Here is a 22,637-nt window from a genome sequence, read left to right on the forward strand (position 1 = left end):
AGTCACAGAATTTCAAAAATAATCTCAGCAATCCGTGTACAGTCATCGTTTACCTGGTTACAAGGTGCACAAAAAGGGTCAGCAAGCGTTGTCTACGCTGATTGTACAGTTTCTAAATGTGATACTTCAACTTCACTTACATAAGCATTCTCTAACATAAAACCAAATGCTCTGTACATCAAGGCTTCATCACGTGCTGCACATCTAGTTCTCAAAGTTAAAAGAATGACAGCTGTAGAGCAGGAACTAGACTGATCCTGGAGCTGTTCTCAGACATCAAGGAAGCAAAGAAGACTCCCAGCGCCATGCAGCAGATGGATAAAGTCTCTTACAAGCTGCTTCCTATCTGCACCACAGACTGTCCAGTTCTCATGCAATTCCATACCCAATACGATGTTATCAAGGCTAAAGCATGCATGTACTTCTTCCTCTATGAAAAAAAAATTTTTTAAATTTCCCCTGACATTTTACTCCCTCAAGTTGTAGTTGGAAAAAAGTTCTCTTTTGGGTCAAATGCATGAATAATTAACAAATGAGTGACTAAATAAAAACCTTAAAAGCAGACTGTGTTGTGCTAAAATGTTTCATGATGCTGCCCCTCCCCCATCTCCTTCCTCTCCTTTCCACTACGCCATGCATATAAAACTTCTTGAATCAGACCCAAACAGAACAAGAAATGCTTCTTGCACTGTGATAATACTTGCTATTATTTACAAAACAGGAGTTTACTGTTAGAGCGTACCTGGCACAGTCCCGTTATTTGCTATGTAGTCTGCCATGTCGATATGTTGGTTATCTATTAGAAGATTACGCATGCAGCCCACAAATTCACGGTTCTGAAGTGGGAAATTTTCTGGCAGGTTTGGTACTCCTCCAAGCAACAGGGGACCTGTCAGATCTAGGGATCTGTGGAGGAAAAAAAAAAAGATCATCACCTCAGTCCTTGTATAAGGCATCAGTTTCCTTAAGCCAAGCCAATCAGAATCAACATCTGTGCATAAAAATGAACACATGAACCCAGACCTGCTTACTGGTTTGTGCAGCAAAAAGGAAGGTTCAAGTGCATCTTACATCCTCACTGATACAGTCTTACAAAAATAAATAAATAATAATAAACATAAAAATATGTGCAACTCCTATATATGCAACAAAGGCTAAAAGATTTAATATTTTTGCCTGGAAGTGTCTGCACAGAAACTTTTATACTCCAAGCAGACTCCAAAGAATTTTTCCTCAGCTGGATGGCAAATGTTAGACGCATGATTGTGAAAAAAGAGGTACCTGGCGAGTATCATGAGTTGGCAGACTTTAAAAATTCTTTAGAGAGTACTCTGTCAGGAATACTGGGTGAGCAAATAAGTGTACAAAGGAAATGATTTTTTTGAGCTAGGATGCAGGATCTGAATTGCCTAGACATGGTAAGGCCTTGTTAAGTTCATTTCTGGCGGCTGCCAAAAAGCAGTTACTAGAAAATGGAAATCAAAGTGTAAACCAAGCTTACTTGCAGTACTGAATAGTGCAACAGATAAAAAACAAGTATGGGATATTCAGAAAGGGGCAGGAGTAAAGTACTCCGAAAATAAACAGAAATTGTGGGAACAACACATGCAGAAAAATGTTCTGGATGAGGAATAAGGTTTAAGGGAAGGCATGAATTGAACAATGTATGTACTGTTGGATTGATTGTATTGTATTGAACAACATATGTGATGTATAATGCTTACAAATGTCAACTTGTTAATATGGCTTGATCACTTTTAACTAAATGTAAGTTTGCCTCCTTCATGACTGATAAGTCAATAAAGGTGTTTAAAAAATTAATACTGTTTAGTTCTTGTGTAATTATGAGTCTGTCTATCCTAGTTAATAAGCTGAACTTCAGGGAATGGTGTTTATATAACAATAACGGCACAAACCACAATACTTAACATACTGTTAAACTCAGTAACATGGCAGCTAACATACTATTATACTCAGTAACATGGCCACCCGATCCCATACTATTATACTCAGTAACATGACCACCCGATCCCATACTATTATACTCAGTAACATGGCCACCTGATCCCATACTATTATACACAGTAACATGGCCACCCGATCCCATACCATTAGATTCAGTAACATGGCCACCTGATCCCATACTATTATACTCAGTAACATGGCCACCCGATCCCATACTATTATACTCAGTAACATGGCCACTCGATCCCATACTATTATATTCAGTAACATGGCCACCCGATCCCATACTATTATACTCAGTAACATGGCCACCCGATCCCATACTATTATACTCAGTAACATGGCCACCCGATCCCATACTATTATATTCAGTAACATGGCCACCCGATCCCATACTATTATACTCAGTAACATGACCACCCGATCCCATACTATTATACTCAATGACATGGCCACCCAATCCCCATACTATTATACGACCAAAAAAGTAAGCACAAACCACTTCACAAACTAGGAATGATAAAAGATGAGCAACGGCAAGCAATCCCAAAATAGGCTGGTTTAATATATTAAGTTAGCAAAAAACGCTTTCGGGGAGCCCAATGTCTCTCCTTCTGCAGACAAAATTTACAAACAACTACCTACCATATTTATACAATGTGATTTCTATTATGCAATCAGGTTTAATTGAATAAATACAGCGTAATAAACAAAAAACAATAAGTTAACTAAAAAACTTAATAAATAAATGTTACAACACATTATTCCTGTTCACTAACAAAATATTTATGTGTGTGTGTGTACATACACATTCATAACTAATCTAGTTAGAACATACTTTAAAAAGATTTATTAAAATAATTAATGACAGATAATAAACCCCTCAAAAGCTTACCATCTTAAACTTTAAAACGGGGAGCACTCCCACACTTACTTAATCTAAACAAATACATATTAGAAAAAGAAGCAAATTATATTTCTCTGACAGTTTACACAATCGTAGTACCATATAACACCACAATAAATCTACCTTTTCATGGATAAAAGTTTTAAAACACAAGTAATAGAAACATACTCATTTAAACCAGGGTGCATATATGCACCAGTACGAATCTGCCAAACCAATTCATTTATTTCTAAATGGGTCTGCCAAGGACCACCCTTATTATCCACCATTATTTTCCCCAAAATAGTAAACTTAAAATAATGGTCAGGGGAAGCACTTATGTGCCTTGCAAGGGCATTATTTAAATTGTGCCTAGAAATAGCATATATGTGTTCATAAATGCGCTGCATGAACTTCCTTTCTGTTTTTCCTATACAGAAAGCAGCGCATTTCTGACACAAAGCCAAATAAACCACGCAGTTTGTCTCACAGTTATGTTTCCCTATTAGATTATATTCCTCGTTCCTAACTTTAACCTTTGAATCAGTCAATACATGCTTGCATTGGTTACATGCCCCACACTTGGTCATTCCTGAGGCACGTTGACCAAAAGATTGTGGTTTAAACTCCAGCATGGTTTTTAAATTACGCCCCCTTCTAAAAGTGATTTTCGGGACTTCACCTAATCGATGGGACAAATAACTGTCATCCACAATCAAAGCCCAATTTTTATTAAGCACCTTCTTGATCTCATAATGATCCACAGAAAAGGTGCAAAAAAACCTAGTTCCAAGAGGGACCTGATTGTTGGTGTGATCATCCAATCCCATACTATTATACTCAATGACATGGCCACCCAATCCCCATACTATTATACTCAGTAACATGGCCACCCGATCCCATACCATTAGATTCAGTAACATGGCCACCCGATCCCATACTATTATACTCAGTAACATGGCCACCCGATCCCATACCATTAGATTCAGTAACATGGCCACCCGATCCCATACTATTATACTCAGTAACATGGCCACCCGATCCCATACCATTAGATTCAGTAACATGGCCACCCGATCCCATACTATTATACTCAGTAACATGGCCACGCGATCCCATACCATTAGATTCAGTAACATGGCCACCCGATCCCATACTATTATACTCAGTAACATGGCCACCCGATCCCATACCATTAGATTCAGTAACATGGCCACCGATCCCATACTATTATACTCAGTAACATGGCCACCCGATCCCATACCATTAGATTCAGTAACATGGCCATCCGATCCCATACTATTATACTCAGTAACATGGCCACCCGATCCCATACTATTATACTCAGTAACATGGCCACCCGATCCCATACTATTATACTCAATAACATGGCCACTCGATCCCATACTATTATACTCAATGACATGGCCACCCAATCCCCATACTATTATACTCAGTAACAGGGCCACCCGATCCCATACTATTATACTCAGTAACATGGCCATCCGATCCCATACTATTATACTCAATGACATGGCCACCCAATCCCCATACTATTATACTCAGTAACATGGCCACCCAATCCCCATACTATTGTACTCAGTAACATGGCCACCTGATCCCATACTATTATACTCAGTAACATGGCCACCCGATCCCCATACTATTATACTCAGTAACATGGCAGCTAACATATTACTATACTCAGTAACATGGCCACCCGATCCCATAGTATTATACTCAGTAACATGGCCACCCGATCCCATACTATTATACTCAGTAACATGGCCACCCGATCCCATACCATTAGATTCAGTAACATGGCCACCCGATCCCATACTATTATACTCAATGACATGGCCACCCAATCCCCATACTATTATACTCAGTAACATGGCCACCTGATCCCATACTATTATACTCAGTAACATGACCACTCGATCCCATACTATTATACACAGTAACATGGCCACTCGATCCCATACTATTATACTCAGTAACATGGCCACCCGATCCCATACTATTATACTCAATGAAATGGTCACCCAATCCCATACAATTATACTCAATGAAATGGTCACCCAATCCCCATACTATTATACTCAGTAACATGGCCACCCGATCCCATACCATTAGATTCAGTAACATGGCCACCCGATCCCATACTATTATACTCAGTAACATGGCCACCCGATCCCATACCATTAGATTCAGTAACATGGCCACCCGATCCCATACTATTATACTCAGTAACATGGCCACCCGATCCCATACCATTAGATTCAGTAACATGGCCATCCGATCCCATACTATTATACTCAGTAACATGGCCACCCGATCCCATACTATTATACTCAGTAACATGACCACCCGATCCCATACTATTATACTCAGTAACATGGCCACCTGATCCCATACTATTATACACAGTAACATGGCCACCCGATCCCATACTATTATACTCAATAACATGGCCACTCGATCCCATACTATTATACTCAATGACATGGCCACCCAATCCCCATACTATTATACTCAGTAACAGGGCCACCCGATCCCATACTATTATACTCAGTAACATGGCCATCCGATCCCATACTATTATACTCAATGACATGGCCACCCAATCCCCATACTATTATACTCAGTAACATGGCCACCCAATCCCCATACTATTGTACTCAGTAACATGGCCACCTGATCCCATACTATTATACTCAGTAACATGGCCACCCGATCCCCATACTATTATACTCAGTAACATGGCAGCTAACATATTACTATACTCAGTAACATGGCCACCCGATCCCATAGTATTATACTCAGTAACATGGCCACCCGATCCCATACTATTATACTCAGTAACATGGCCACCCGATCCCATACCATTAGATTCAGTAACATGGCCACCCGATCCCATACTATTATACTCAATGACATGGCCACCCAATCCCTATACTATTATACTCAGTAACATGACCACCTGATCCCATACTATTATACTCAGTAACATGACCACTCGATCCCATACTATTATACACAGTAACATGGCCACTCGATCCCATACTATTATACTCAGTAACATGGCCACCCGATCCCATACTATTATACTCAATGAAATGGTCACCCAATCCCATACAATTATACTCAATGAAATGGTCACCCAATCCCCATACTATTATACTCAGTAACATGGCCACCCAATCCCATACTATTATACTCAATGACATGGCCACCCAACCCCCATACTATTATACTCAGCAAAATGGCTGCTCGATCCCCATGCTCAGACATTTACTTTGCCTTGGGCTTCCACTTACAGCTATAGGCTTAGCAAGGGGAGTTCCAACCCTTCATATATAGCCTACCATTTCCCAAGAACTCAGTACAGTACTCCTAATGTTTCTATACTCTCTTCGATTAAAGGTTGGTGACAAGTAAATACTAAGAAAGAAACATCTAACTCCTAAGTAATGAACCCTTATCCCTGCACATCTGCACTGATTGTCTGCCGGCGTCTCCATCAGCTCTAATCTGAAATATTCAGGTACTGAATGGGCTACTTCAGGCGAAGCCCCCCCACCCCTCGCCCACCCTATTAATGTATGCTAAACCTAACCCTGCATCTTACCTTAGAAAACTCCTCTCTGTAACACTACCACTATTCAGAAAAAAAAATATGTGCTATGGTATTGCTATGTTTTTGTTTGTTTGTTTTACTTTATTGTGTTTTTAGTGTAATGTGATCACAAGAATGTTTTTTATGTGAATCATTCCCTGTTGGCTTGGGTGTTTTTTACCAGTAATTTGAAGTGTCTAGGTTATCAACTGTCACTATTTTGGTGCTGCATTTTTAAGCATTTTTATTGCACTGTGTACTTTAAGTGTTACCCATTCATTTTGAAATCAATCTGCACATCTTCATTTTTCAATTTTGACATTTCTACAATTAGTACATATTAGAATGATGTTATACTGTACCGACAATTTTTCAAGTTCACTATTTCCAATGTTTTGACCCAAAGGAACTCTTGACTTCTTGATACTGTGTAAATATTCCCTTTCACCTAAGCATCCGTCAAGTGAACATATAAACTCTATAATGCTCTTTGCGTCCCTTACAGTTAAAGGTAACTTATCCCATAAAGACACACAAATGCTCTCACTGCACACACAATTTTTACAGCGTCACTAACTCACCAACCATGACTTTGGGGTGTGAAAAAGAACAAGAGACTCAATAATGCAAACTGCAGACAGAAGGCACCACAGCCGGGAACCAATCATTTAGGGCACATGTTGTGAGGGGCCAACACTAATTGCTGCACCACTGCACCACATAGCTCTGACTATCTCTATCACCTGTCAAACCAACAAATTTTCACTATGCTGTGATGCTACTGTCTTTACAGAATATAAGTTGAGAACACATGTGCTACTCACCAAAACCCCTAGCAAATTATTTCTGTTCATACAATGACACATTCAAGGGCCTCAGACATTAAAATGAATAAGGTATTCAAACTGGGGTCACTCTCTCCATGGTTCAGTACGGTCTTACTGGTGTTTACTTGATATGATCATTACCAACTCTGCCTAAGTTTGACATATTAATCACAATGTCATTCACCACAACTGACCAACAGTTGTTATAAAATTTAAATACATTTTAAAGTGTCTTTAATTCTGTGCCTCCAACTACTTCTGAGATCATACCAAATTAGAACACTGGGAAATACATTTTTCCTTTAGGTCTGAGAAACCTCAGAGGTGGTATATTTAGAGACTGATAGCATGTAGGAGGGGGTACAGCATCTAAACTAGTGGGGAGGGGGAGTGCACTAAACATATACACAGACACTAAAGGTAGTGTAATACACAGCAACAGTCTACAGGATAGCAGTACGATCAACCACTGTTGTCGGGACACCGTGAACAGTACATTACACTTCAGTCAGATCGCCTTAATGCTATGGCCATAGCATGCGAGATGTGCCTCCCATGACTTCACAGAAGTGTAAACGTACTGATACACAAGGCATTAAAGTTCAGTCATATTCCCTTAAAGCCATGCCTATGGATTACGAGATGCGTCTCACAAGACTTCACAGAAGAAGTATAAACATACTGATGCACAAGACGTTTGAAGGTGTTCACACAGCAGATTGTCAACGGAAGGGGTGACCACCCTGTGGTAGTAAAGCACTGAAATGAGGTTCTCAGCCATGGTAAAATAATACTGAACAACATTTAGGGGCGGGACGATACTAAAAGATAAATCAATTCCTATAAGAAAATGTTAATCACAGTCGTACTCCACAGTATAATGGTCCTCTCTAAGACACTGAAAAGATTCATTTCCACAAACGGCTTTGTGGGCTTGAAAGCAAAGCCTGCAAATTTGAGAAAGATGTTTACAAGGACTTCTTATAATATACTGTTTTATCCTTCAAAAACAATGCCTGTACTTCTAAAAAAAGGTGCTGCACTTTTACAAAGCAAGAACTAGCAGGCAAAACTTTTCTTTCAAGCAAAGCACTGCTCTCCTGAAATGCAGTAACAGAAAATGTGAAAAATCATGCCAACCTGGTGGTGTAGAGGGATGAAGCCCTAACTACAGCCCAGATGTAATGAGTCTGGTGTTTGATATGTTAGCAGGGAGGATGGGCGTGATCATCCTGAGGGAGGGCATGATCAAACGGAAGGAGGATGTGAGCTGGGTGAAACCCCTCAAGGATGGGAAGAGAGAGTGGGCTGATTAGCCATGACTACCCAAGGACTACAGGCCAGAAAGTCCCCATGAGCCGAACCTCACCACAATGGCAGACAATCTAAAGGGAAATCCCAGTATTTGATTTGTGAGGGTCTGCTATGGATCTGCTCAAGCAGTCTACCAAGGTGTTCTGCTCAAAGAATGTACACTGCTTTGAGGTACAGACTGTGATGAATCTGCGCAGGTGATATGACTTTGTACCCAACATTTGTTGATGCACCACATTACTGTGGTGTTTTCTGTTAAAGGTTGGAGAGGTCCTGGGGACGTAACGTGATAAAGAGACCGGAGAGCAAGAATCGGTGCTTTAGACTAAGGTTCCGGTACTATAAAACCCTTTGGACTTTGACTAAGGTTCCGGTACTATAAAACCCTTTGGACTTTGACCAAAGTTCCTGTGCTATAAAACCCTTTGGACTTTGACCAAAGTTCCTGTACTATAAAACCCTTTGGACTTTGACCAAAGTTCCTGTGCTATAAAACCCTTTGGACTTTGACTAAGGTTCCTGTACTATAAAACCCTTTGGACTTTGACTAAGGTTCCTGTCCTATAAAACCCTTTGGACTTTGACTAAGGTTCCTGTCCTATAAAACCCTTTGGACTTTGACTAAGGTTCCTGTCCTATAAAACCCTTTCGACTTTGACTAAGGTTCCTGTACTATAAAACCCTTTGGACTTTGACTAAGGTTCCTGTACTATAAAACCCTTTGGACTTTGACTAAGGTTCCTGTACTATAAAACCCTTTGGACTTTGACTAAGGTTCCTGTACTATAAAACCCTTTGGACTTTGACCAAAGTTCCTGTACTATATAACCCTTTGGACTTTGACTAAAGTTCCTATACTATAAAACCCTTTGGACTTTGACCAAAGTTCCTGTGCTATAAAACCCTTTGGACTTTGACTAAAGTTCCTGTACTATAAAACCCTTTGGACAAGCTCTTCTGGCCATAACTGATGTACCTGTTAGGGGAATAAGAAAAAGAAGGCCTGGATTTGCTCAGAGTGATCCACCAAAAAAGTTCTTTATTCAGAAAAGGGAAGAGAGGAATTGGGAATGACAAAGAATGACAAAATTGTGCCCAGACAGATTTTACGCACCACTAGATCTTCTGTCATGTGCAACCTGACAAATGGAATCATTTGTACTGTGGACGCCATATAACCCAGGGCTCTCATAAGCACAATGGCAGAGCTCATGGAAAGCTTTGTCAGGGATAAAAGGAAGCCTGTCAACAACTGTGTCTTCTCTACATGAAGCCCATCATAGTGGTAGTGCGGAGCATAAAAATCTGGGGTCTATATTACGAGAACAAAAACAGCATTGTGTGAATACCTGTTGAGTGACATGGAAAGACAGAATGTTTGAAATATCAAAAGAATAAATGGAGATCGCCATAGGGAATTCTTCCCTTTATTTAAATGGAGTGCGATCTCGGAGTTGGTATACTTAAGTAGCGGGGGGTGCAGCATAAAACAGTTAGTGACAGTTTTTGTTAGTTTTTTCATTTTGAGTTTCGATATTTCAAACATTTGCTCTTTCCGTGTCGCTCAACAGGTATTTGTGCAAGGCTGTTTTTGTTTTCATAATATAGACCCAAAAATCTGGAGTGACAGGAGTGAAGATTGGAGTTGTTGGAATTCAAAGTGAAACCTAAGTTTAGGAACAGAAGGACAGAGAACTGGAAGTCTCAAAGAATCTCCTATAAAGAAAAGGCCTGAATGAGGACGTCATGCAGATAAGGCTAGATGTGAATATACTGACGTCGATAAGGTGCTATGATTAAGGGTTAGGCACTTTGTAAACAGTCTCACAGCACTGGTGTAAGGTGCTATGATTAAGGGTTAGGCACTTTGTAAACAGTCTCACAGCACTGGTGTAAGGTGCTATGATTAATGGTTAGGCACTTTGTAAACAGTCTCACAGCACTGGTGTAAGGTGCTATGATTAAGGGTTAGGCACTTTGTAAATAGTCTCACAGCACTGGTGTAAGGTGCTATGATTAAGGGTTCGGCACTTTGTAAACAGTCTCACAGCACTGGTGTAAGGTGCTATGATTAAGGGTTAGGCACTTTGTAAACAGTCTCACAGCACTGGTGTAAGGTGCTATGATTAAGGGTTAGGCACTTTGTAAATAGTCTCACAGCACTGGTGTAAGGTGCTATGATTAAGGGTTCGGCACTTTGTAAACAGTCTCACAGCACTGGTGTAAGGTGCTATGATTAAGGGTTCGGCACTTTGTAAACAGTCTCACAGCACTGGTGTAAGGTGCTATGATTAATGGTTAGGCACTTTGTAAACAGTCTCACAGCACTGGTGTAAGGTGCTATGATTAAGGGTTCGGCACTTTGTAAACAGTCTCACAGCACTGGTGTAAGGTGCTATGATTAAGGGTTAGGCACTTTATAAACAGTCTCACAGCACTGGTGTAAGGTGCTATGATTAAGGGTTAGGCACTTTGTAAACAGTCTCACAGCACTGGTGTAAGGTGCTATGATTAAGGGTTAGGCACTTTGTAAAGAGTCTCAGAGCACTGGTGTAAGGTGCTATGATTAAGGGTTAGGCACTTTGTAAAGAGTCTCAGAGCACTGGTGTAAGGTGCTATGATTAAGGGTTAGGCACTTTGTAAACAGTCTCACAGCACTGGTGTAAGGTGCTATGATTAAGGGTTAGGCACTTTGTAAACAGTCTCACAGCACTGGTGTAAGGTGCTATGATTAAGGGTTAGGCACTTTGTAAACAGTCTCACAGCACTGGTGTAAGGTGCTATGATTAAGGGTTCGGCACTCTGTAAATAGTCTCACAGCACTGGTGTAAGGTGCTATGATTAAGGGTTCGGCACTCTGTAAACAGTCTCAGAGCACTGGTGTAAGGTGCTATGATTAAGGGTTAGGCACTTTGTAAACAGTCTCAGAGCACTGGTGTAAGGTGCTATGATTAAGAGTTAGGCACTTTGTAAACAGTCTCACAGCACTGGAAAGCCCAAAAGGCAAACCAATAATTTGAAAGTGATGTCCCAAAACACAGACTCTTACAAATTTCCTGTGACAGGAATAGACACTGATAAGAAGGCAAATATCTTTTCTGTCCAAAGTAACTAAGAAAGCACTGAAAACGTTGGGCAGAAATGACTTTGGAGTATTATCTTGAATTTTGGAATATTCAAAAAGGTGTTCAGAGTAAACAAATCCAGAACAGGCCTCCAGAAATCTTCTTTTCTTGGAACTAGGAAATGCCTGGAGTGATTTTTTTAATGGTATAGGATAGGCTCTATTACTCCCTGATGCAGAAGGGATGGAATGACAGGGAAAACCAGATGCTCTTGATTTGGAGGAACTTGTGCAATTCCATTGCACTCCGAACCTTTTTGAATGATTTGCAAAACCCAAGAACCCACTATGATTGTTTTCCATAAGGTACAACTAAGAGAAAGTGTGGAAAGATTGAGGGATGGAAGGCCGAGGTGGGGAAAAAGGGTATTTAGAAACTAGAATGCTTGCCTGAGAAGGGACCTTTGGCTCCCTTAAAATCAGACAAAACTTGCCTTGCAACTTCTTTTTGGATTCTTGGTCTTCTGTTGAAATAACTTTTTTGTGACAGAAGGGGCCTGGTTTGAAAGGGTAGTTATTTGAAATTTTGGAACAAGGGAAAGAAAAAGTTGCTTTAACCCCTACATAACTTACCAATTTTTGAACATCTCAGCAGGAGAAGGCTCATACAGGTATTCCTTATCCAAATGCGAATCCAAAAGTTTAGCTTTGACATCTTCAGGTGGTGACTACAGTGCGAGGAAAACATCCTAATAATAGATGCCCTGGAAGAAGCATCTGCAGGGTCATATGCACACTTAATGGAGTGACAAGCAACTAAAGAAGCAGAATAAATCATAATTTGCAGAGCAGATCTAAAGTCATTGTCAGGAACATTAACAGAAGGATAGACAGCCTGTAAAAATATTTAACAGGTGCCTAATGATGTGGGCTTGATACAGTAATTAATAGCACAAAAGGCTACAGTACCTACCCTATCACCTTACTATCTTTATAAAATGTTAAGGTATTAAAGGATGGCAGAGGTTTAGATGGTTTGTTGGAGTCCACAGACAAACTACAGGATAAGGTGACTGGTTCTTGTACAGATATCTGTGACTGTCTCGGAATTTATAATACCTATCAGGCGTTTTAGTTGCAGAGGGGTTGGGACTCCAGGTGCAAAAGAAGCTGAAAGAAAGGTCTCCCCCAAAGTTTCCTAAAAAGGAGATGCAGAGCAGAAGGTTTGTGGATATCCCTATATAGTAAACTGTTGCAGCTCTTCAGATTCTGAAAGCTTTTTACTCTCCCGGTTAAATGCTGCATCATCTTTTGGATGGCGTCCCCAAAAGAACATTCTTCCTGAGATGTTGAGTCTGAGGATTATGGTACCTTCAGGTTCAGACTCCAAACCAGAAGGGGAGTGTAACTGAGAGGAGGAGTCCAGAGCCTCAGTCAGAAGGGGAGTGTAACTGAGAGGAGGAGTCCAGAGCCTCAGTCAGAAGGGGAGTGTAACTGAGAGGAGGAGTCCAGAGCCTCAGTCAGAAGGGGAGCGTAACTGAGAGGAGGAGTCCAGAGCCTCAGTCAGAAGGGGAGTGTAACTGAGAGGAGGAGTCCAGAGCCTCAGTCAGAAGGGGGGTGTAACTGAGAGGAGGAGTCCAGAGCCTCAGTCAGAAGGGGAGTGTAACTGAGAGGAGGAGTCCAGAGCCTCAGTCAGAAGGGGAGCGTAACTGAGAGGAGTCCAGAGCCTCAGAGTTGGATTTTGAGGAAGTGTTTTGGTACCTATCTTTAAGAATAAGGGTGATGTGCAGAGCTGCAGTAAGTACAGAGGGATAAAATTGATCAGTCACAGCTTGAAGTTATGGGAAAGAGTAGTGGAAGCTAGGTTAAGAAGGGAGGTGATGATTAGTGATCAGCAGTATGGTTTCATGCCAGGAAAGAGCACTACAGATGCAATGTTTGCTCTGAGAGTGTTGTTGGAGAAATACAGAGAAGGTCAGAAGGAGTTGCATTGTGTCTTTGTGGACTTAGAGAAAGCATATGACAGGGTGCCTAGAGAGGAGTTGTGGTATTGTATGAGGAAGTCAGGAGTGGCAGAGAAGTATGTAAGACTGGTACAGGATACGTACGAGGGTAGTGTGACAGTGGTGAGGACTGCGGTGGGAGGTGGGGGGATAAATTTAAGGTGGAGGTGGGATTACATCAAGGATCAGCTCTGAGGCCTTTCTTATTTGCGGTGGTGATGGACAGGTTGACAGATGAGATCAAACAGGAGGCCCCATGGACTATGATGTTTGCAGATGACATTGTGATCTGTAGTGACAGTAGGGACCAGGTTGAGGTGACCCTGGAGAGGAATGAAGGTCAACAGGGCTAAGACAGAATATATGTGTGTAAACGAGAGGGAGGGTAGAGGAATGATGAGGATGCAAGGAGTAGAGGTGGTGAAGGTAGATGAGTTTAAGTACTTGGGATCAACAGTTCAGAGTAATGGTGAGTGTGGAAGAGAGGTGAAGAAGAGAGTACAGGCAGGGTGGAATGGGTGGAGAAGAGTGTTAGGAGTGATTTGTGACAGACGGGTACCAGTAAGAGTGAAAGGGAAGGTCTACAAGAGGGTAGTGAGACCAGCTATGTTATATGAGTTGGAGACGGTGGCATTGACAAAAAGACAGGAGTCAGAGCTGGATGTGGCAGAGTTAAAGATGTTAGGATTTGCACTGGGTGTGACTAGGATGGACAGGATTAGGAATCAGTACATTAGAGGGTCAGCTCAGGTTGGACAGTTTGGAGACAAAGCAAGAGAGGCGAGATTGTATTGGTTTGGACATGTGCTGAGGAGGGATGCTGGGTACATTGGGAAAAGGATGCTAAGGATGGAGCTGCCAGGTAAGAGGAAAAGAGGAAGGCCTAAGATAAGGTTTATGGATGTGGTAAGAGAGGACATGCAGGTGGCTGGTGTGAAAGAGCATGATGCAGAGGACAGGAAGAAATGGAAACAGATGATCCGCTGTGGCGACCCCTAACAGGAACAGCCAAAAGAAGATGATGATCCCTCTTCCTTTTCTGATGGTATTAGTTGTAGAAGCAAAGAACTGTTGAGGTTTTAAAGCCAAAAGGGCTTTTAAAATTCCCTGAGCAAAGTCTTGCCATTCCTGTTCAGGATCCCTGGGAGCAGGAATAAGAGGAGGGGAAACATGTTTTGTTTACCACTTTTTCTTTTTAGAGATTTCTAAGTGAAGAAGCCAAACCAGGAAGTATCTTCATAAGGGAGCCAGAGAGGTTCTCAGTGAGTATATGAGGAACACTGTCCGATCCCTCTGAGACTACCAATCTAAGTCCTCCCTTCACAGACTTCATGGCCATCTGACCAGTCAGATATGAAGTGCCAGAAGGATATTCCATGTCTACCCCCAAAGAGTCACAACAAAAGGAACAGTCACAGATATTAGATGGTCAGCGAGTTTATCAATACTCTCAGAGATGTCAGACTCCAATCTTGAGAAAGAAACAGGTAAACTAATGCCTTCTATCTGTTTCTTAGCTTCCACTTTGGGCTGAGAAGGGATGTCTGAGGGAGAAGGTTTGGAGTGCAGCCTAGATTATGCCAAAGCCTGTAAATACTTGTTCTGTAAGTAAATCTTCACTGATGACATGTGGCTTCTATGGATCTTAGCCACAAAAGCATGCCAGATAGAACAGTCTTTAATATTATAGTCAGGTCTTGCACAAAAGAAATACTGGGTATGCCTACCTTTATAAAAGATCTGCCTATCGCAGAGGCATTTCCTTCTCTTTGATACAATGAGAAAAGTTAAATAGTATGAGAAAAATCCCACCAATGAGGAAGAGTCTGACAGACCAAGCTTCAGATGGAGTACTTCTTCCTAGACTCATGAAAAGAAAGTTCAGATGAGTTTTGTGCTTGTACATCCCTTACATTGAAAGAAGCAGTCCTTGTGCCCAAGTCTAAGGTCAAACATACAGGGCATGAGGAAGGAGCATCTAAGCTTTGGTATACTGGTACAATGTTAAGTATCCTTGGCAGAATTCATCCCATCTGTCACCATTACTGCAACAGTGACCCAATAATGAACATCTATAACTTTCTTGGACCTGCAGCAAACATCCTTAAAGATTAAGTACACTAGGTAGAATGATCATCTAATGACAACTGAATCATGGTGCTCAAAAGAATGGTTGTTGTCAACAAATGCTCCCAGATGTCTAAAGACTTATTCTGACATACGTGTTCTTTACAACAGCTAGGGTGTTTGATTTACAAAAAAAAATACACTTTTTTTTTTTGGCACCGACTGTCAGCTCACGGTTGCTATGTATATTAATTTGACTAAGCCCCTACTGAAGAATGCGGGTAACATACGCAGAGCTCACAGCAGCATCCGGTTTGCAGTCATCAGCAAACTCAGTCAACCAAAGTACCTTCTGGCTTATGCTTTCATGACAGAAAAGCAGATGCCGAAGATGAGTGGGCCAAGGACAAAGTTGTGTGGTATACTGTTAGTGACACTTACCTGAATGGAAGATGGTGCTCCAACCTTTACTGTTCGAATTCCACCAAACAACCAGTGAGCAGAGTGGATAACATAGGGGCTGATATTTAGTTGGGTGATTTTTTCAATAAAGTTCACATAAGCAATGGTATGCAAGAGCTTGGCCAGGTCCAGATATGCAGTGTGAACAGTCTTACTCTGCTAGGATGAGAAGACACTATCTACATTTCATGAAACTAAACTGAGCTGAGAAGGGTTGGACTAAAACTATACTTTGTACTTACTAAAAGGCAGACAAGAAAAGTATTTGGACCTATACTGTGCTTATAGGATGTGTTCCAGGGAGATCTGTAGGACGAGGAGACATGGTGGCAGTGGGTGGAATAGTTTGATGAGTCAGCAAAGTGAGGTTTGAGTTGAATTTGTCATTTAGAGTGCTGGCAATGCATTCAGGATACAAGCATACCTCTCCACTGTCCCTGATTTCGAGGGATGTCCCTGACTTAGACTCCAAAATTTAGCTCTGTCCCTCTTAATGCCTCCGAAAAGTGATGACTCTTGGAGGAAAGGTGGTGAATTACACTCAACAAATAAAGGCAGTAAGTAAGAGTTATAGATTTCTTTTATTACACAAAATGTATAGTAATTAACATCATTTTATTCTGACAATGTCTCAAGTTAATAGTATTTATATTTTACAAATGTCCCTGATTGTCCCTGATTCTGTTGAAATATGTCCCTCATTATTTGAGAGCTATGCAAGCAGATGGTAGCATCTGATATCAGCTCATTGTAGTAAATATGATTATTTCTGAGATTTCTAATTAAATAATGAAAGCATCCTGTCTTTGGTCAGAGTGGTGGAAATTTTAGGTTCATAACAAGCCTTGTATTTAATAATGTGCATGAGGTTCTTAATAACCACATTTAAGTAATTTTTATACAGGACGAGAGGAGATTTTATACATAATTAACACTATGTTTTACTACAGTGTCTGTTAATGTGGGAAATCCACCATATGGCTTATTTTTGAACCTGCTGTTGCACTTGGGTGCATGGGTACTGACCTTGCTGTTGCACTTGGGTGCACGGGCAATGACCTTGCTGTTGCACTTGGGTGCATGGGCACTGACCCTGCTGTTGCACTTGGGTGCACGGGCATTGACCCTGCTGTTGCACTTGGGTGCACGGGCATTGACCCTGCTGTTGCACTTGGGTGCACGGGCATTGACCCTGCTGTTGCACTTGGGTGCACGGGCATTGACCCTGCTGTTGCACTTGGGTGCACGGGCATTGACCCTGCTGTTGCACTTGGGTGCACGGGCATTGACCCTGCTGTTGCACTTGGGTGCACGGGCATTGACCCTGCTGTTGCACTTGGGTGCACGGGCATTGACCCTGCTGTTGCACTTGGGTGCACGGGCATTGACCCTGCTGTTGCACTTGGGTGCACGGGCACTGACCCTGCTGTTGCACTTGGGTGCACGGGCATTGACCCTGCTGTTGCACTTGGGTGCACGGGCATTGACCCTGCTGTTGCACTTGGGTGCACGGGCATTGACCCTGCTGTTGCACTTGGGTGCACGGGCATTGACCCTGCTGTTGCACTTGGGTGCACGGCACTGACCCTGCTGTTGCACTTGGGTGCACGGGCATTGACCCTGCTGTTGCACTTGGGTGCACGGGCATTGACCCTGCTGTTGCACTTGGGTGCACGGGCATTGACCCTGCTGTTGCACTTGGGTGCACGGGCATTGACCCTGCTGTTGCAATTGGGTGCACGGGCATTGACCCTGCTGTTGCACTTGGGTGCACGGGCATTGACCCTGCTGTTGCAATTGGGTGCATGGGCATTGACCCTGCTGTTGCACATGGGTGCACGGGCATTGCCCCTGCTGTTGCACATGGGTGCATGGGCATTGCCCCTGCTGTTGCACTTGGGTGCATGGGCATTTCCCCTGCTGTTGCACTTGGATGCATGGGCATTCACCCTGCTGTTGCACTTGGGTGCATGGGTATTGACCCTGCTGTTGCACTTGGGTGCATGGGCATTGCCCCTGCTGCTGCACTTGGGTGCACTGGCATTGACACTGCTGCTGCACTTGGGTGCATAGACATTGACCATCCTGTTGCACTTGGGTGCATGGGCATTGCCCCTGCTGTTGCACTTGGGTGCATGGGCATTGCCCCTGCTGTTGCACTTGGGTGCATGGGCATTGCCCCTGCTGTTGCACTTGGATTCATGGGCATTCATCCTGCTGTTGCACTTGGGTGCATGGGCATTCACCCTGCTGTTGTACTTGGCTGCATGGGCATTGACCCTGCTGTGGCACATGGCTGCATGGGCATTGACCCTGCTGTTGCACTTGGGTGCATGGGCATTGACCCAGCTGTTGCACTTGAGTGCATGGGCATTGACCCAGCTGTTGCACTTGGGTGCATGGGCATTGACCCTGCTGTTGCACTTGGGTGCATGGGCACTGACCCTGCTGTTGCACGGGCATTGACCCTGCTGTTGCACTTGGCTGCATGGGCATTGACTGTGCTGTTGCACTTGGGTGCATAGGCATAGACTGTGCTGTTGCACTTGGGTGTATGGGCATTGACAGTGCGATGCAGTCTGCTATGCAGGAGTACAGTTCAGGGAAGTAAGCTGCGGTATTGAGTTTGGGGTCATTAAGGGAATCTTCTTGTTTCAGCTATTGATAAAATCAGTAAACTCTACATAACTGGCTTCAAAGAAGTCCTTGGGTACTGCTGGGCTTACAAGGTGAAAAACGAGGTAGTGACCCTAGAAAAACAAATATATGAAAATCTATACCAAAAGTGACAAAGATATTGAGTACCGTAACCAAGATAAAAGAACTGGCAGTGGGAACTTTAGAAAAGGGAAGGAGGAAATTACATACAAGTAAATGGAATTTGAGGAAAGAATACATGCAGAATAATGTTCAGGAGTAGGAGTGAGGTTTAAAAGCTTAAGTGATGTCAGGAACTGAACATTTTACCTAATGCTGGAGTGAATGATAAATGTTACAAACAAAACATGTAAACTGAATGACAATAACAATGGAAAGTGTTATTACAATCTATTTTCTATGAATGCATCTGAACTCGCATTACAGTTTAAAATGTGACAATTTAATTAAAAATGTTTTTAAAAGATGGTTATTTGTCCATCAAGTAAGAAGGAGGAGGACTGTTTGGTTAAGGGTATGGCGTTAAACTACAAAGTTTAGGGATCCCTGTGCGTACTTAGCTGTTGTACAAGGTTACCACGCGTTAAACTACAACGTTTAGGGATCCCTGTGCGTACTTATCAGCTGTTGTACAAGGTTACCACGCGTTAAACTACAACATTTAGGGATCCCTGTGCGTACTTATCAGCTGTTGTACAAGCTTGCCACGCGTTAAACTACAACGTTTAGGGATCCCTGTGCATACTTATCAGCTGTTGTACAAGCTTGCCACGCGTTAAACTACAACGTTTAGGGATCCCAGTGTGTACTTATCAGCTGTTGTACAAGCTTGCCACGCGTTAAACTACAACGTTTAGGGATCCCTGTGCGTACTTATCAGCTGTTGTACAAGTTTACCAAGCGTTAAACTACAACGTTTAGGGATCCCTGTGTGTACTTATCAGCTGTTGTACAAGGTTACCACGCTTTAAACGACAACGTTTATGGATCCCTGTGCGTACTTCTCAGCTGTTGTACAAGGTTACCACACGTTAAACTACAACGTTTAGGGATCCCTGTGTGTACTTATCAGCTGTTGTACAAGGTTACCACGCATTAAACGACAACGTTTAGGGATCCCAGTGCGTACTTATCAGCTGTTGTACAAGGTTACCACGCGTTAAACTACAACGTTTAGGGATCCCTGTGCGTACTTATCAGCTGTTGTACAAGGTTACCACGCATTAAACTACAATGTTTAGGGATCCCTGTGCGTACTTATCAGCTGTTGTACAAGGTTACCACATGATGGAAGGTTAGTCAGAGTCTCCCATGGATAATGTGTCTGGCTAATATTTTTTTTTGTTTTACATACACATCATGGTCAGCAATGGTTACAGAAGGGGACTTGTAACAAGTAATGTGACAGCTTTACCAAGTGTCATTAAGTCCTCTGAACTTCCAGGTCTGTATCGTGTAATCTGGTGACAGGTGGTGTGGTGGTACATGACAGGCAATGAATCTTAACAAAAAAGGAGAGTTATCGATAAAAAGGCAGAAGGGGAGAGTCATCATTATAAAGACAGAAAGGGAAAGTCATGATTACAAAGGTAGAAATGGACAGTCATTGATACACAGGCAGAAAGGGAGCGTTACCATTACACAGGCAGAAAGGGAGAGTCATCATTACATAGGCAGAAAGGGAGAGTCAACATTACACTGGCAGAAATCGACTGTCATCATTACACAGATAAAAAAGGGAGAGTCAATGTTACACAGGCAGAAAGGGAGACATCATTACATGGGCAGAAAGAGAGTGTCATCATTAAACAGGCAAGAAGGGAGTGTCATTGTTACACAGGCAGAAAGGGGGTATCATCACTACACAGGCAGAAAGGGGGTGTCATCATTACATAGGTAAAAAGGAGTGTCAGCATAATACAGACAGAAAGAGCTGTGTTATCATTACACAAGCAGAAAGAAAATATTATCATTATAGTGAAATCAAATTTCAGTAACTAGTCAAATGTTTCCAAAAGTCAGAAAGCCTCTAGCTCAGACATTTTTTGTTCAAACTTCTACCATCAAGCAGTTTCATTTTAATGTTTTCTCAACTGGCTTTTTTTTACACTAGGACATAAACAAAACAGAAATGCAGGCAGGAAATAAGACAGCTTGAAGCCTAAAAATGTTGAAGGATGAGAGAAAGAAGTCAGTAGCCATCAGCTGTCAGGAGTGATGACAATGATACCCTACTACCCTTCATTTATCAGGAACTGGCCTTATCCACCTGCTCTCCTGTTCAGTAATACTATAGGAACTATCTGGGACTGTACAGAAGGCAAGTGAAGGCCTAAGGTGATGTGCTTTAATAAACTGTGAGAACCAGAAGAGTTCCAAAGTGCAATCTCTTCTGAGCAACACTGACCAGTTAAGTTGCAGTTCCCAAGCTGCATCTAACATGCAGCAACTCAGCCTAATGAAAGCAGAAGTTAAAGCAATGGTTAAGAACACAGTCTGGCCAGGGGAAGAAGAGGAGTTGTGAAAAAGAAAAAAAAACAGTTAAAATTACATTGTTGGTGCTGGATCTGGCCTTCTGAACTAGACAACCAAGACACAGAATATCCTCCTGACATCCTAGTGAGGTGAGTTCAAGAATCGTCAGTAGTTACAAGGGGTTCACTACAGAGGGATAATTAAAGTGCGATGAAACTGAACATTCTTGGTATCATAGGGCTGCTATGTTGGGATAACAATGAAAATCCTAGGTACCACAGGATCACTAATACAGGATAGAAATGAATATCCTGGGTTCCAGGGAATCATTTGTGTGGGATAACAGTGAGTGGCATGGATAACTGCAGACCACTGCTTTCAGATAACACTGAACATCCTGGGTAGCAGGGATAACACTGAGCATCATGGGTAACTGCTGTCCACCGCTGTTAAATATCAGTAAAGTTCCTGCGTACCAGCACATACTATGGGCCAACACTGAATATCCTGCATACAGGAGGGTTGCTACTGTAGGATAACACTGAAAATTCTGGTTACAAAGACATCATTACTCTTGAATAACACTTTACAGCCATAGTATGAGGCATCAGTACTGTGTGATAAGAATGAACATCCTGCATTGACGGATGTATCAATCACCCTGATCGACTGGATTAGTCTGTCCCAGGCAATCACTGAAAATTCCAGTGGTACAAAAAACTGTAAGTGAATAATGACTGGCAGGGTATGTGCAAGCATGTGCATATTTAAGCATCCAAGTGGGTGTGTGCTCATGTGCATCCACATATGTGGAACATTGTGATTAAGTTACAAGACTGCAAAAAAAAAAAAAAACAGTGACCTACATGGTGTCTGCAAGTTCTCCATTACCAAGGGTATAGGACCTATGAGCAAAGTGGAGTGTACTCTCCCTAACCAGTAAATAGAACTAAAACCGCAAAGAGCTGTAAAAGTGGGGTTAAATCAAAGAGACTATCAGAAGTCAAGAGGACCTAACATTGGCTGCCCTACTCAAACAAGTTAAAAAATAGATGTTATCTTAGTGGAAAGGTTTTGTTTTGTTATGCAACTAAGACAAATCTGGAGTTAATGACCACAAAAGTGAAATCACTTCTTCAAAATGCAGGACCTGATACAGCACTTCTATTACCTATCACACAGGAAAGGCACATCACCTGATGGCAATCCTTGACAGAACAAGCCTCCACATTCTCAAGCCTAGCCAGAAGACTGTGCTCATATCATGGAAGGTAGAGGGGAACTACAAATGTGAAAG

General features: G+C 42.1%; 1 protein-coding gene across 2 annotated transcripts in view; it reads right to left on the bottom strand.

Annotated features, from left to right (window-relative positions):
* CELSR2 (cadherin EGF LAG seven-pass G-type receptor 2) overlaps positions 1-22,637 on the bottom strand; it is a 1,401,203-nt gene that overhangs the window by 555,709 nt on the left and 822,857 nt on the right. For both annotated transcript variants that reach the window (XM_044076472.1, XM_044076471.1), the window contains exon 7: positions 743-906. In XM_044076472.1, the coding sequence (XP_043932407.1) occupies positions 743-906 (164 nt within the window). The remainder of the gene's footprint in view (positions 1-742; positions 907-22,637) is intronic.

Source organism: Protopterus annectens, chromosome 7.part0 (genome assembly GCF_019279795.1).
Source record: "Protopterus annectens isolate FY-2018-M chromosome 7.part0, PAN1.0, whole genome shotgun sequence".
Lineage (NCBI taxonomy): Eukaryota > Metazoa > Chordata > Ceratodontiformes > Protopteridae > Protopterus > Protopterus annectens.